The 16,391-nt window shown below is 44.0% G+C and overlaps 1 protein-coding gene across 4 annotated transcripts in view; it reads right to left on the reverse strand.

Moving 5' to 3' along the window:
* Positions 1 to 251: 251 nt before the first annotated feature.
* The window catches only part of LOC115111355 (intermembrane lipid transfer protein VPS13A-like), a 73,685-nt gene continuing 57,545 nt past the window's right edge, over positions 252 to 16,391 (reverse strand). For all 4 annotated transcript variants that reach the window (XM_029637318.2, XM_029637316.2, XM_029637319.2 and 1 more), the window contains exons 60-69: positions 16,236 to 16,381; positions 13,277 to 13,358; positions 12,972 to 13,085; positions 12,733 to 12,808; positions 11,549 to 11,712; positions 10,612 to 10,896; positions 4,887 to 4,972; positions 4,670 to 4,793; positions 4,302 to 4,376; positions 252 to 4,168 (exon numbers count right to left, since the gene is read on the reverse strand). In XM_029637318.2, coding sequence (XP_029493178.2) covers positions 4,118 to 4,168; positions 4,302 to 4,376; positions 4,670 to 4,793; positions 4,887 to 4,972; positions 10,612 to 10,896; positions 11,549 to 11,712; positions 12,733 to 12,808; positions 12,972 to 13,085; positions 13,277 to 13,358; positions 16,236 to 16,381 — 1,203 coding nt within the window. In that variant the 3' untranslated portion in view covers positions 252 to 4,117. The remainder of the gene's footprint in view (positions 4,169 to 4,301; positions 4,377 to 4,669; positions 4,794 to 4,886; positions 4,973 to 10,611; positions 10,897 to 11,548; positions 11,713 to 12,732; positions 12,809 to 12,971; positions 13,086 to 13,276; positions 13,359 to 16,235; positions 16,382 to 16,391) is intronic.

The raw sequence follows: 16,391 nt of genomic DNA on the forward strand, positions 1-16,391 counted from the left end.
TTTACAAATGTTTGCAAATGTATTAAAAAGAATAAACAGATACCATATTTACATAACTATTCAGACCCTTTGCTATGAGACTCAAAATTGAGCTCCGGTGCATCCTGTTTCCATTGATCATACCTGGGATGTTTCTACAACAAGCATAGCTGTCATCAAGGCAAGGATTGGCTACTTTGAAGAATATGAAATATAAAATATATTGTAATGACCTGACTAGATCATAAATGAACAATTGTCCAGACAGAGGCTTGAGTTTGCGAATTGACGGTTTATTGAACCAACTTTACACAGGCTACTGTTTGGGCCGTAGCACACGCCAAATAGATGACAGATAACCCACAAGCCAATCGTGACCTTCTCTTGTGAAGCCCAGACGTAAGAGAGAGAGAACAAAGGCTGAACCTGGTCTTAACTTTCAATGCCCAACCCCCCTCCACGCCACTCCGCCAACCACCAGGATGCCCGGCATCAGAACATTCCAGGCATTCCCGTGATTGGCAGATAGCAGGTTGATTGACATGTCGGACCCCGCGAACACCGGGTACTGGTCAGTACAACACAACCACCTCCTAGCCTAGCACATAACACACAGCTGTCTGTGCGGGTCGCTACAATATTTTGATTTGTTTAACAATTTAGTGTTTACTACATGATTCCGTATGTATTATTTCATAGTTGATGTCTTTACTATTATTCTACAATGTAGAAAATAGTTTTAAAAAGTTTGGTGTCCAAACTTTTGACTGGTACTGTAAATATATTTTAAAATCTCTCTGTCGTTAATGGCACTGCATACCTGCTGCATGAAAACATGAAAATTGCCAATGAGGAGACACAAGCCCACCCATAGATTTTAAAGGACCTGGCTGCGAATCCAGAGTTTCTGCCCCCACCACTCTGGAAAACTATTTCTCAAAAGCTACAGATCACATTCTGTGAATGTGTTATTTTACGCACACATGTTTTCTACGTAGCTGCTGCTCACACTCCACCTCCCTCACTTTACACACCGTCTTCTGAACCATGATGTAGCCGGATATTCCTGAACAGCTGCAACTAAAACCCTTCAGTGATTTGAACAAACATTCAAGGCCATTATGAAGGCTACAACCTTCTCCATCTGTTGTAATGGATAATGCAGTCACACAAGCAGGACGCAGTCCCTACACATTGAATTGGGGCAAAAACTATCTGCGTTTTGGTGATGTGGTTGCTGCAATATCGTTGCCACTAGCGCCAGCACCTTCCAAACTCGGTCCTCAGGACTACACAGCTGATTGAAATGATCAAGCTTGATGATTTGTTGATTATTTGAATCAGCTTTGTAGTGTTAGGGCAAACACCAAAATGTGCACCGAGTTTGGAAAACCCTGCACAGCAAACCCAGTTGCTGAAAAAGCCTGGAAGGAGGAGAGATGACTAGAAACGATTCGGTTGGCCGTTTTACGAGTGGATTAATTGTCGGTGTAGAGGACCTTGTGCATTTCAGGTAAAATAACAACTCAATGTTTATATCCCAGGACAAATTAGCTAGCAACACCAAGCTAGCTAAATAGGACAAATTAGCTAGCAAATGCAAGCTAACTAGCTAAATTGCCATACATGTTTAATGCTTTTCGACCTGTCCCCAAATGAATGTCATTGGTTCAGAGTTTGTTTTGATATTTGAACCTGTGTCATGATCGCGTTTGGTGTAGGGGGACAAAATAAAATTATGCTCGATAGGGCACGATGGCACACACGCGCAGCCAGTTTGGGCTCCGTGTAAGGCCCTGCATCGCAGTGCTAGAGGCGTCACTACAGATTCGGGTTTGATCCCGGGCTGTGTCGCAGCCGACTGGGAGAACCATGAGGCGGCACACAATTGTCCGGGTTAGGGAAGGGTCTGGCCGGCTGGGATGTCCTTGTCCCATCGCGCTCTAGCAACTCCTGTGGCGGGCCGGGTGCATGCACGCTGACATGGTTGCCACTTGGCCATGTTTACTCCGACACATTGGTGCGGCTGGCTTCCAGGTTAAGCGAGCAGTGTGGCTTGGCAGGGTCGTGTTTCGGAGGACACATGGCTCTCGACCTTCGCCTCTCCCGAGTCCGTAGGGGAGTTGCAGTGATGGGACAAGACTGTAACTACCGATTGGGGAGAAAAGAAAAAATAGAAAACAATTTTGTATGACCATGTTGATCATGTCTTTTGTGTAGGCTATAACATGTAAATAGCTACATGTAGCCTAACCCCCCCTCCTGAAAAAATAACATGAAATCATGCTTAATAGCCTACTGAGGGATGGAATGCAGTAGTTGGAACATGCGGAGTGGACAGCAGCTACGTAAAAAATTCCAACATGCGCAGAAAAATGTACCAGCACTTGCACTTGACCCCCCCCCCCCCCCCTAGCTGACTCTACTGATAGGTACATTATTGAGGACAAATGTACTTTCTATGCCTGCGATGTGGTTGTCCCAGCTAGCTATCTTGAATGCACTAACTGTAAGTCGCTCTGGATAAGAGTGCCTGCTAAATGACTAACATGTACATCTCTATCTGTAGCCACGGCAAATCAGGTTTCCAGAAAATCCAACACTGCTGCCACTCCATTACCCTCCACACCCTCCCCTCATTTGCCTGAATTCGTTAGTGCATAGACTCTACACGGTGTTAAAAGCGTTCTGCAGGGATGCTGGCTCATGTTGAAACCAATGCTTCCCAAAGTTGTCTCAAGTTGGCTGGATGTCCTTTGGATGGTGGATCACTCTTGATACACACAGGAAACTGTTGAGTGTAAAACACTCAACAGCATTGCAGTTCTTGTCGTAAACCGGTGCGCCTGGCACCGACTACCATACCCTGTTCAAAGGCACTTAAATCTTTTGTCACGCCATTTCACCCTCTGAATGGCACACATACACAATCCATGTCTTAAGGCTTAAAAATCATTCTTTAATCTGTCTCCTCCCCTTCATCTACACTGATTGAAGTGGATTTAACAAGTTACATCAATAAGAGATCATACATTTCACCTGGATTCACCTGGTCAGTCTATGTCATGGAAAGAGCAGGTGTTCTTAATGTTTTGTACACTCAGTATACACACCCCACTGAAATTAATGTAGAGCAGATTGACATATAAAAAAATGCATGCAGAATTGTGTAGAAAAACAACAGTTAGTGATTTAGGAAGAGGTGGAATGGAATAGGGTGAGCCTTGGAACAGAATCATTAGCATCTTGGACTGGACTCCGCTAATGAGCTGATTTTACAAAAAGTTTAAATGCTTTTCCCCCTCCTATATCAACAGTAAAATAAGTGTTTAACATAGACACATCAAGGCAGTTAAAAACAGTGCTCTGAGTCCCACAATGATTTGGCCACAATATCTTTACAAGCACGTCATTCAGTAACTGTCAAACAAATTGTAATGTGATGACAGAGCTCCGTTAGGAAAGTCCTACTTCTTCAAAGAAAATATAAAAAACAAACATGTATATTTAGGAGATGGAGACATTTCTGGCACATAATTGTGTACAATCATAGCAGTGACATTGACACACATACAAACACATTGTTTTACAGACACGCGGACTGCAACCTGACATGACTTGCCTTCTGATAGAGAAACGCACACAGAATGACCCTAAAGCAACCAGGGAGTTCATCCTGAATATGTACCAGGAGCAGAACCTAGACAGAGAGACTGTTTACTCCCACTTCACCTGTGCCAATGACACAGAGAACATCAGCGAGTAGTTTACTGCCTTCGAATACTCCCACCGCGGCCTCTTCTACAACCGCTGGCAGACCAAACTGGCTTAAGGAAGTGCAAGGAGATATTTCTGCCACATGGCTGTGTACAACCGGAGCAGTGATAGTGTTAGCTAGTGCAGCCTGTGTGTCTGCAAGATGTCCAGACAGTCCGTGTGTGTGTGTGTGTGTGTGTGTGTGTGTGTCTGTGTATGAGTGTCTGTGTGAATGAAAGAGCAAGTCTAACCTGGGGGTGAGTAGGTAGTATACTGACAGAGGCACACCCTACCCTTGCGCGCACACACACACACACTATCAGTCAACGTTGTACTTTTGCCATGTCTCAATGCTGGTTGGTGGCCCTATTGGAGTGACCAGTCAGTACTTGTGTAGACTCTCCCTGGCGTCCTCCAGCTTGGTAAGAACCCACTGTAGATAAACAAAACCACACATTTCAATACTAAACCATAGAATTACAGTTTGGTTTCATTTGCTGACAAATATTGTTTGGTGTGTGCAACGACAGCAAAAAATGGCAGCAGTTTATGTTATGCTAACCCACCTCGGCTATTTCTGGACTTTTAAAGTTTATAATCTTCCCAAACTCTTTGGCATGAAACACAGACTTTACTCTCTCCTGAAACACATACAGGAAAGGTTTTTTTAATTAGTTTTTTTTTTAGATAACACATGATTTCTGAGAAATAGGGGGCCGTACTATGATATAATGTAGAGGAACAAACTGTTTGGATGCAAATGAGTGAAGGGATATTCCATACGCAGGCGTTTCCAGCTAGAGGGAGATACTCCTTTGCAAATGGGGAGCGGTTTATTCAGATGGTTATAATAAGCAGTTTGGTTAAGATGAGTTTCATTCACGTAGTATCGGGTATTACTTTGTGTATCACTACAATGGGCAGATGAGGATACCTTTGCCTCTATCCGAAGCCTCCTGCCCTCCACGATCATGGGCTTCTTGGTGAACTCGTCAAACAGATACTGCCACTCACAGGTAAGCTGCCCAAATGTGCCTTTGGTCACGAAAAAGATTCCACTAGCAAGACAAGAGATAGATAGAGCCTCAGAACATTCACAGACAGCCATTACAGTCTACATTTAATACTACAAACTCCAGCCAGCCTCTTACCTTTTGGTGATCATCAAGAAATCTGACTCGTTTACTTTGGCGTGAGCAAAGTATCTGTACTTGGCGAACTGTCCATTCTCAATTTTCTAAAAGAGAGGAATTTGCTTATCAGGTTATTTCAACACAATTCTAGAAAATAGGCACGTCTTTATCAAATTGGACATTTAAACATACGTTATGCTAAGTCTACTGCTGATATGATAAGAGGAATTTGGTACCCTTTTCACACTTCGATTAAAATGGCTTTGGGATGTTCACCATTCACACGGGCTCTGGCAGAAGATCTGATGAGTACTGTTACTGATCTACATACTTCCCCTACGGATCTGACAATGGCTTGCATGCAGGACACATCCTAGGCTCTGTTTGAATACTTGATGGATGCATCCTTCCTTTCTCCATTCCTTGAAGAAATCCCTGATCTGACATGGCTGGATTGGAGAAAGTTGTGCTACAACAGTTGCTTACACACATAAATGTGTGTTAGATCAGTGATAACTAACAAGGGAAGAAGGAAGGAAGACGGGTGTATTTTTGAAGTATTCAAACAGGGCCATCATCTTTCCACTTGACTTGTGGACCATCTGTCATGTGACCATCTAAATACTCCCCTGTGGTACACTGATACTTCTTTATTGAGTCTAAACGCATACCTGTTATAAACCGTTTAAACCTTTCATAATTGCATGGTAATGAATGTTGATGAAGTGATAAGAAAAGGTTTGGATGAGAAGACGATGAAATAGATGTTTTAAAATGCACTTTATTCAGTAGGAAGAGCAGCAGTGATGGATATGAGTGAAAGACTGAGTGCATAGCAATGACTCTGAAAGAGGGAGGGCCAAAATGCCATGACGGAGGACTGCTGACTGACCATTACATCACTCCAGACCAATACAATATACAGTGGGCTCAAATTACTGCCATCCCTGACTGGCAATGCGTAAACAATAGAATTATAGAGAACTCAAAATACCAACATATAAGAAATACTGTACTTTAATAATGTTTCATTGGAAGACACCCAAATAATTTCTTGATTTAATTAAAAACCAATGTCCTCCAAATCCAGGTTTCACAATTAATGGCATCCTTAAAGATGATTGGAAATAATATCTACCAAAATTAAACCAGGAATTACATTCCACTTATTTAAGTTTATCTAAGTCTTAAGAAACTATATTGAGCCATTACATCACTTCCTGTTTCACTAGGGTCTAAAAATGAGGTAACACGCATGCAATATCCCTTTGACATCCAACACCATGAAGAAAACAAAAGAACTGGCAGTTTAAAAGAGACCGATGGTGGTAAACCTTCATTAATCTGGTAATGGCTACAAGAAGATCCACAAACTATTGAATATACTACTACTGAGCACTGTCAGGGCAATTATAATAAAATTCAAAAGATATGGAACAGTTGAAACCTCACAGGTAGAGGACGCAAATGCATTTTGCCCCCCAGGATTGGGAGGAGGACGGTGAGAGAAGTAACAAAATCCCCAAGAATCACTGTGAAAGAATTGCAGGCCTTGGTAGTGTCTTGGGGTCACCAGGTTTCAAAAAGCACCATCACACGCCACCTCCACAGGCTCTTTGGAAGGGTTGCCAGAAGAAAGCCCTTTCTGACCCAAGACACAGACGCAAGTGCTTGGAGTTTGCCAAACGCCATTTCAATTATGACTGGAAGAAGGTGCTCTGGTCAGATGAGATCAAAATGGAATGTTTTGGTCAGATACAGCATCGGCATGTTTGGCGTCAAAACAGAGATGCATACAAGGAGAGGCACCTCATACCCACTGTGAAATATGGTGGTGGGTCAGTAATGTTTTGGGGCTGTTTTAATTCCAGAGGTCCAGGGGCACTGGTTAAGCTTGATGGCATAATGAATTCCACCAAGTATCAGGCAATTTTGAGGGCAGTTGATAAACGCAAACCCAAGAATGTGAAGGATCTTGAAAGGATCTGCATAGAGGAATGGTCCAAAATCCCTCCAAATGTGTTCCTTAACCTTGTCAAACATTACAGAAAAAGACTCCATGCTGTTATCCTTACCAGAGGTAGTTGAACTAAGTACTAAATGAGGAGTGCCAATAATTATTGAACCTTGATTTGGGTTACATTTATTTTGTATTATATAATTGTATGATTGGTTGGTTCCATTGAAACATTAATAAAGTACAGTATGTCTCACGTTGGTATTTTTGAGTTTCTCTGTAATTATATGGTTTTAAGTATTGTTTGTGCATTGCCAGTCAGGGGTGCCAGTAATTTTGGAACCCACTGTATTTCATATTAACTTAAAATGAATAATATCTACTTTCCCCCCCCAAAATCCTGGCTCTACGACAGCATAACATTCATATTTTTTAAATAAATTAAATGATTATGATTAAAGATTTCTGACTCCGCCCCCTTACATGATAGGGCAGAAGGTTGGATGACAGATGAAGGGTAAAATACATCAAATGATGTTTTTACATGACAAAATGCAAGGGGGTCCTGCCCTTGCAATGCTGGGCACAGAGTTAACAAAAAATAAAGAACAGACGAGAATGACAAACAGCCTGGCAGCTGGTTATTCAGGAGGCCTAGTGTTAAAATGTCCCCAGTGACCGACACAAACAAACATACAGTACACATTAAAAGCTATGGAAGACCAAAGCGTTAACTAGGACTTAGCAATTACACTCTAGCGGTCGTCATCATCATCATCACTGCCAGTCCTACTCCAATCAGTGAAGGCCACCCTTTTCTGTAGACATGACAAGAGAGCAGACCAAGCCAATGTTAGGGCAGACAGACAAGCCCGTCGCTAATAATATCCAGCTCTACAAAAACATCTTGTTTCCATTGAAGCAAATTATCACATAATTTCACCACTCATAACATCAGTACAGCGCAGCTTCAAGAACAACTATGAAAGACCAAAGCATTACCTATCACACCCTGATCTGTTTCACCTGTCTTTGTACTCGTCTCCACCCCCTCCAGGTGTCGCCCATCTTCTTCATTATCCCCAGTGTATTTATACCTGTGTTCTCTGTTTGTCTGTTGCCAGTTCGTCTTGTCAGATCTTACCAGCGTGTTTTCCTGTCTTCCTGCTTTCTCAAGTTCTGTTTCCTAGTCTCCCCGGTTCTGACCTTTCGGCCTGTCCTGACCCCAAGCCTGCCTGCTATTCTGTACCTTATTGACTCTGCCCTGGATTACAGACCTCTGCCTGCCTTTGACCTGTCTTTGCCTGCCCACTTTTTGGGTCCATAAACATCAAAACAACACAACATTATTACAAAACAACACAACATTATTATCTCAATGCCTTAGCTCACAACATCTACAGTTCATGACGGTCCCATTCCATTCCAGCCCTGCAGGCCAAATTGAATTGATTGAATTGAAATCTACCCAAACTCTGGCCATCTACATTTCTGACACATGCCAGATGTTACAAAGCCTGGATAGGCATTTAACATACCAGGTAACCAAAATCACAAGTTATACCAATCTGATGCCTGTCGATGACGTGGAATGAAACAATTGGTTGATGCAATGCAACACCTGCGTATCTAGTCAGGCAGGAGGAACTCGACCTCTGCCATGCTTTGTTCTTACTGCAGGCCTTAATACTGAAATCAGTTTTGGAATACTGACTGTCCAAACAGCAAGTTACTTGTGAACAAATCAGACTGGCAGGAGTGGTGTAGGCTGACTGGCTGGAGTGGTGTAGGCTGACTGGCGGGAGTGGTGTAGGCTGACTGGCTGGAGTGGTGTAGGCTGACTGGCTGGAGTGGTGTAGGCTGACTGGCTGGAGTGGTGTAGGCTGACCGGCTGGAGTGGTGTAGGCTGACCGGCTGGAGTGGTGTAGGCTGACCGGCGGGAGTGGTGTAGGCTGACTGGCGGGAGTGGTGTAGGCTGACTGGCTGGAGTGGTGTAGGCTGACTGGCTGGAGTGGTGTAGGCTGACTGGCTGGAGTGGTGTAGGCTGACTGGCTGGAGTGGTGTAGGCTGACTGGCGGGAGTGGTGTAGGCTGACTGGCTGTGGTGGTGTAGGCTGACTGGCTGGAGTGGTGTAGGCTGACTGGCTGGAGTGGTGGCTGACTGGCTGGAGTGGTGTAGGCTGACTGGCTGGAGTGGTGTAGGCTGACTGGCGGGAGTGGTGTAGGCTGACTGGCGGTGGTGGTGTAGGCTGACTGGCTGGAGTGGTGTAGGCTGACTGGCGGTGGTGGTGTAGGCTGACTGGCGGTGGTGGTGTAGGCTGACTGGCTGGAGTGGTGTAGGCTGACTGGCGGTGGTGGTGTAGGCTGACTGGCGGTGGTGGTGTAGGCTGACTGGCGGTGGTGGTGTAGGCTGACTGGCGGTGGTGGTGTAGGCTGACTGGCTGGAGTGGTGTAGGCTGACTGGCGGTGGTGGTGTAGGCTGACTGGCGGTGGTGGTGTAGGCTGACTGGCGGTGGTGGTGTAGGCTGACTGGCGGTGGTGGTGCAGGCTGACTGGTGGTGGTGCTCGTGCTTCCTCTCACTCACACAAGTTTTTGTGTCGCAAGTTAAGGTGCCAACATTGCCTGTCTTGGAAGTTTCCCAATTGCTTTGAATTTTCTAAAATTCAACAAGATAGCAACAAGATATGCCAAATAACAGTAAAAAAAAAACACTTGAGGGGCAAAGAAATCTGAACTGAACATTCAGACAAGTCACATGGCCAGGAATCAGATTTGTATCTGATTTCAAACCACCTATGAATGTGGTTTGAATGTGATTGGAAAACATCTGATTCCATTTGCTTTTTGTCTGTTCAGACTGCAGGAAAAGATCGGATTAGAATAGGATATGCCAAAAAATAAGATTTGAGTCACTTCAAACTGCCAGTGAGAACAAGGCCTAACATCATTAAGGCTGGTTTTACACAGGTAGCCCATTCAGATCTTTTGCCAATTATTTCCATATCTGATATTTTCCCTAATATGTAAACAGCAACAAAAACAAATGGAATATGATCTTCTGACTTCCGATTTATATCACTTCTTTATGTGGATCTCAATGCTGATATAATTCTGATGCTCCATATGTGACTCTCAAATCAGATATTGTTTTGCTCTGAGATGTTTTTTTTTTGCACATGACCTACCAAAATTGAAAGGAACAGTGAAATGAAAAGAGCATTGCATCAGTGTGCTGCTTCAGAGGCTCCATCAGTGTGCTGCTTCAGAGGCTCCATCAGTGTGCTGCTTCAGAGGCTCCATCAGTGTGAATGCGCAAATCAGATATGGGTCACAACTTGCGTGTTGACAGATGGAAAAAAAGATTGTATATAAAAAAAAAAATGAATTGGGTTCTTGGGGTGTAAACACAGCCTATGTCGAACTCCACACACAGAGAGCTACAACAGCCATGCTCTATAAGGAGAACTATAGACCAGGTGGGTTAACGCACATAAATATGAGATTTAGGATGAAAGAGACAATGAAGATGAAAATCTATCTGGACTTTGAGATGCAATAAGGGGCTGAGAAGTGGAGTGAGAGAGGGAGAGAAAGGGGATGTTTTTATGCGAGGCCACACATTAACATGACACCTGACCTTGTGGCATCGTGTTCATTAGGACACGAATGGAAAAACAATTTGGAACATGAAGGAAGATTAGCGTCTCTTATTGGAGTTCACATAATCCCCCAATTCTAGTTAGTGTTCTGAGGGTTAGTTTATGTTTTAAATATAATTCCTGTTACCTGTAGCATCTGGCTGCCAACGCCTTCTCTCTCCTTATATGGTCGGATGACCCCGTCCTCGTGAATGAAGCGAGGCGGACGCAGACTCTCCACATCCTGGGACGTCTCAGCCGCCCTCTTGATGCCCTGGAAAGTGCTGCTGGCCATGTCGATGATACCTCCTGTGGGTCTGGCCACAGCCCCCACCAGCCCCTTCCCGACACCCTTAAAGAAGCCTGCCGCACCCTCCTTCTGAGCACCTCTAATGGGCATGGTGACGATCCCTGTGATCCCACTGACGAAGCCCTGAGATGGAGAATGGGAGTGTTACAGACAGGGAGAACAGGTTTGAGAGACTGTTTCTACTGCTAAGCTATACTGGTAAGACTCACAGACAGCTGGATTGTGTTCTGTAGGCACCCGATGGGTGAAGACTGTTGAAATGGAGACTATCTGAACTTGTCATTAGGAAACACCCAGGCTGTGTTTACACAGGCATACCAATTCTGATATTTTGCCCAATTATTGGCAACAGTTTTGGGGACATATCCGCAAAGCATATCAAGTTAGAAAATTGTTTGTAAGTTCTGAGAATGGAGCCATTTTAGTCCTACTCTTATAGTTAAAAATAAAAACTATTCATAAATCTTCTTTAAAAATATTTATACAATAATATGTCTCTTAGGCTGTGTTTACAAAGGCAGCACAATTCTAATATTTTGCCCAATTATTGGCAAAAGAGCTGATCTGATTGGTCAAAATAACATTTAGTGGAAAAAGATCAGAATTAGGCTACCTGTGTAAACGCAACCTTATCTTCAACTTCCCCTACAACGTAGTAGGTTACGTTGTACTACTGCACACATCCCGGTTCTGTTGTGCTGATGTTTCTGGGTTTGATTATCGGACACCAGTTAGGCCGTACTGGCGTTAGTGTTCTATAGTGGGTCAGACTCACAGAGACCAGTCCTTTGCCTCCACGAGTCAGGCCCTCTCTCAGGCCGCTGGGCTGCTTGTTCATAGCCTCTCGTCTCTTCTGCTGGTATTCCTCATCCATCGTCATGGCAGCCACACCCTTCGCCATGGCGCCTGTTATCCTGGAGGCAGCGCCCGCAATGCCCCCTGGGAGAAGGGAAGAGAAGAGAGAAGAGGGGAGTTAGAAGACAAGGGAGAGAAAAGACTGGGGAGAGAGAGGACAGGGGTAGAGAAGACAGAGGGGAGAGAAGACAAGGGAGAGAGAAGACAGGGGAGAGAGAAGACAGGGGGGAGAGAAGACAGGAGGGAGAGAAGACAGGGGAGAGAGAAGACAGGGGGAGAGAAGACAGGGGAGAGAGAAGACGGGGAGAGAAGACAGGGGGAGAGAAGACAGGGGAGAGAGAAGACAGGGGGAGAGAAGACAGGAGGGAGAGAAGACAGGAGGGAGAGAAGACAAGGAGAGAGAAGACAGGGGGAGAGAAGACAGGGAGAGAGAAGACAAGGGAGAGAGAAGACAGGGGGAGAGAAGACAGGGGGAGAGAGAAGACAGGGAGAGAGAAGACAGGGGAGAGAGAAGACAGGGGAGAGAGAAGACAGGGGGAGAGAAGACAGGGGGAGAGAAGACAGGGGGAGAGAAGACAGGGGGAGAGAAGACAGGAGGGAGAGAAGACAGGGGAGAGAGAAGACAGGGGGAGAGAGAAGACAGGGGAGAGAGAAGACAGGGGAGAGAGAAGACAGGGGGAGAGAGAAGACAGGGGAGAGAGAAGACAGGAGGGAGAGAAGACAGGGGGAGAGAAGACAGGGGGAGAGAAGACAGGGGAGAGAAGACAGGGGAGAGAGAAGACAGGGGGAGAGAAGACAGGGGGAGAGAAGACAGGGGAGAGAAGACAGGGGGAGAGAAGACAAGGAGAGAGAAGACAGGGGGAGAGAAGACAGGGGGAGAGAAGACAGGGGGGAGAGAAGACAGGGGGGAGAGAAGACAAGGGAGAGAGAAAGAGAGACCCATAAGAGAAGGACAAAGAAGAGAGAACGTTAGAGAGAGAGAGCGCGAGAGAGAAATGTCAGGGGGTAAATATAGTTAAGTAAGTCTGAAGTGAAAGGATGGCAATGAGGGAATTAAGGAGAATCAAGGTGAGCAGAAAAGAGATGAACAAGAACAGCACTTACCCACTGCCCCTCCAACCAGTGCCTTCACCCCCAGTGCCATACCCTCCACAAACTCCTCTGGTCCCTGGATAGCTCCCTTGAGAACCCCAAAACAGAGTTACTCGGATACATACCATCTATACAGATAACTACCGCACTGTGTCAAGTATTACACATTTATAGTGTTTGGCACTATAAGTGATTTAATTCATGCGTAGTTTGACCTGGCGTGGTTCATACTGGTTGCACTGGGGTCTTACCTGATAGGGCTCATAGAAGAAAGCCTCCACTCCCTCAGACAGACCTCGGATCAGTCCAAAGGGGTTTCCCAGCACGTCCAAGCCCAATACCAGCACATACATCTGCTTTATCGCCTGAGACATGGATGGGTACATGGATCAGTTGTCTTCTGTATCATAGTAATTACATTACTTGTTGGGGGGAGGGGGATCCTAACTAGAGGAACTAAAAGTTTTCACATAAACCATTAGTTGAAGTGAATGAGTGACTTGCTAGGATTTGGCCATTAGTTCCCAATTGGAGTAGAGTGTGTGTGAGATGTTACCTGCTTCGAGTAGTGTCTGATGACCTCCCATTGTAGTTGCTGGCGAGTGCGAAACTGGAATGTCAGCTCGAAATAGGCCAATCTAGGGAAGTTACAGAAAATGACAGTGGGTCAGACGCTAGTGTAAATGTTTACAAAAAGGGGACATGGTAAAATAAAGCTTTGCAAAAAGCAAATAAATGGCATGAAGTGCTTTTGTAGAGTCTCTGTTTGGTGTGTGTGTGTGTGTGTGTGTGTGTATATATATATATATATACAGTGGGGCAAAAAAGTATTTAGTCAGCCACCAATTGTGCAAGTTCTCCCACTTAAAAAAATTAGAGAGGCCTGTAATTTTTTATCATAGGTACACTTCAACTATGACAGACAAAATGAGAAAAAAATCCAGATGCCATCTATTTTGTGAAGTGCATCAGTCCCTCCTGCAGCAAAGCACCCCCGCAACATGATGCTGCCACCCCCGTGCTTCACGGTTGGGATGGTGTTCTTCGGCTTGCAAGCCTCCACCTTTTTCCTCCAAACATAATGATGGTCATTATGGCCAAACGGTTCTATTTTTGTTTCGTCAGACCAGAGGACATTTCTCCAAAAAGTATGATCTTTGTCCCCGTATGCAGTTGCAAACTGTAGTCTGGCTTTTTTATGGCGGTTCTGGAGCAGTGGCTTCTTCCTTGCTGAGCGGCCTTTCAGGTTATGTCAATATAGGACTCATTTTACTGTGGATATAGATACTTTTGTACCGGTTTCCTCCAGTATCTTCTCTGGGTCTTTTGCTGTTGTTCTGGGATTGATTTGCACTTTTCGCACCAAAGTACGTTCATATCTAGGAGACAAAACGCGTCTCCTTCCTGAGCGGTATGACGGCTGCGTGGTCCTATGGTGTTTATACTTGCGTACTATTGTTTGTAAAGATGAACGTGGTACCTTCCGGTGTTTGGAAATTGCTCCCAAGGATGAACCAGACTTGTGGAGGTCTACAATTTTATTTCTGAGGTCGTGGCTGATTTATTTTGATTTTCCCATGATGTCAACCAAAGAGGCATTGAAGGTAGACCTTGAAATACATCCACAGGTACACCTCCAATTGAATCAAATGATGTCAATTTGCCAATCAGAAGCTTCTAAAGCCATGACATAATTTTCTGGAATTTTCCAAGCTGTTTTAAGACACAGTGAATTTAGTTTATGCAAATTTCTGACCCACTGGAATTGTGATATAGTGAATTCTAAGTGAAATAATCTGTCTGTAAGCAATTGTTGGAAAAATTACTTGTGTCATGCACAATATAGATGTCCTAACCGACTTGCCAAAACTATAGTTTGTTAACAAGAAATTTGTTGAGTGGTTGAAAAACAAGTTTTAATTACTCCAACCTAAGGCTAGTTAAGTGTGCCACTTAAGTTGGAGTCATTAAAACGTGTTTTTCAACCACTCAACAAATTTCTTGTAAACTTCCGACATCAACTGATATATATATTAGTACCAGTTAAAGGTTTGGACACACCTACTCATTCAAGGGTTTTTCTTTATTTCTATTACTTTCTACATTGTAGAATAATAGATGAAGACATCAAAACTATGAATAACACAAATCAAATCAAATTTTATTTGTCACATACACATGGTTAGCAGATGGTAATGCGAGTGTAGCGAAATGCTTGTGCTTCTAGTTCCGACAATGCAGTAATAACCAACAAGTAATCTAACTAACAATTCCAAAACTACTGTCTTACACATATGGAATCATGTAGTAACCAAAAAAAGTGTTAAACAAATCAAAATATATTTGAGATTTTTCAAAGTAGCCCCCCTTGCCTTGATGACAGCTTTGCACACTCTTGGCATTTCATCAACCAGCTTCACCTGGAATGCTTTTCCAACAGGCTTGAAGGAGTTCCCACACAGCAGAATGCATTGGTAGCTATGCTGGTTAAGTGTGCCTTGAATTCTAAATAAATCACAGACAGTGTCAACAGCAAAGCACCCCCACACCATCACACCTCCTCCTCCGTGCTTCACAGTGGGAACCACACATGCAGAGATCATCCATTCACCTACTCTGTGTCTCACAAAGACAAGGCAGTTGGAACCAAAAATCTCACATTTTGACTCATCAGACCAAAGGACAGATTTCCACTGGTCTAATGCCCATTGCATGTGTTTCTTAGCCCAAGCAAGTCTCTTCTTCTTATTGGTGTCCTTTAGTCGTGGTTTCTTTGCAGCAATTCAACCATGAACGACTGATTCACACCGTCGCCTCTGAACAGTTGATGTTGAGATGCGTCTTCTACTTGAACTCTGTGAAGCATTTATTTAGGCTGTAATTTCTGAGGCTGGTACAGTAACTCAAATGAACTTATCCTCTGCAGCAGAGGTAACTCTGGGTCTTCCATTCCTGTGGCGGACCTCATGAGAGCCAGTTTCATCATAGCGCTGGATGGTTTTTGCAACTGCACTTGAAGAAACTTTCAAAGTTATTGAAATGTCTTAAAGTAATGATGGACTGTGTTTTGTTTTGCTTATTTGAGCTGTTATATGGACTTGGTATTTTACCAAATAGGACTATCTTCTGTATACCACCCCTACCATGTCACAACACAACTGATTGGCTCAAATGCATTAAGAAGGAAAGAAATTCCACAAATTAACTTATAACAAGGCACACCTGTTAATTGAAATGCATTCCAGGTGACTACCTCATGAAGCTGGTTGAGAGAATGCCAAGTGTGCAAAGCTGTCATCAAGGTAAGGGTGGCTACTTTGAAGCATTTGTTTAACACTTTTTTTGTTACTACATGATTCCATGTGTTATTTCATAGTTTTGATGTCTTCACTATTATTCTACAATGTAGAAAATAGTACAAATATAGAAAAACCCTGGAATGAGTAGGTGTGTCCAAACTTTTGACTGGTACTGTGTATATATATATATATATATATGTATGTGTGTGTCCATACTTGAAGACGACGTCCTGCACGTCAGTGAGGGTTGCTCCGATGCTCTTCAGCAGCAGATTGAGGGATTGGACAGGGATGACCTCAGTCTCCCTCTTCTCCTTATTACCATCCTCACCTCCAGAACTCAAAGACAAACTCAGGTGCAACTATCAAACA

The sequence above is a fragment of the Oncorhynchus nerka genome, linkage group LG27, assembly GCF_034236695.1.
Source record: "Oncorhynchus nerka isolate Pitt River linkage group LG27, Oner_Uvic_2.0, whole genome shotgun sequence".
Lineage (NCBI taxonomy): Eukaryota > Metazoa > Chordata > Actinopteri > Salmoniformes > Salmonidae > Oncorhynchus > Oncorhynchus nerka.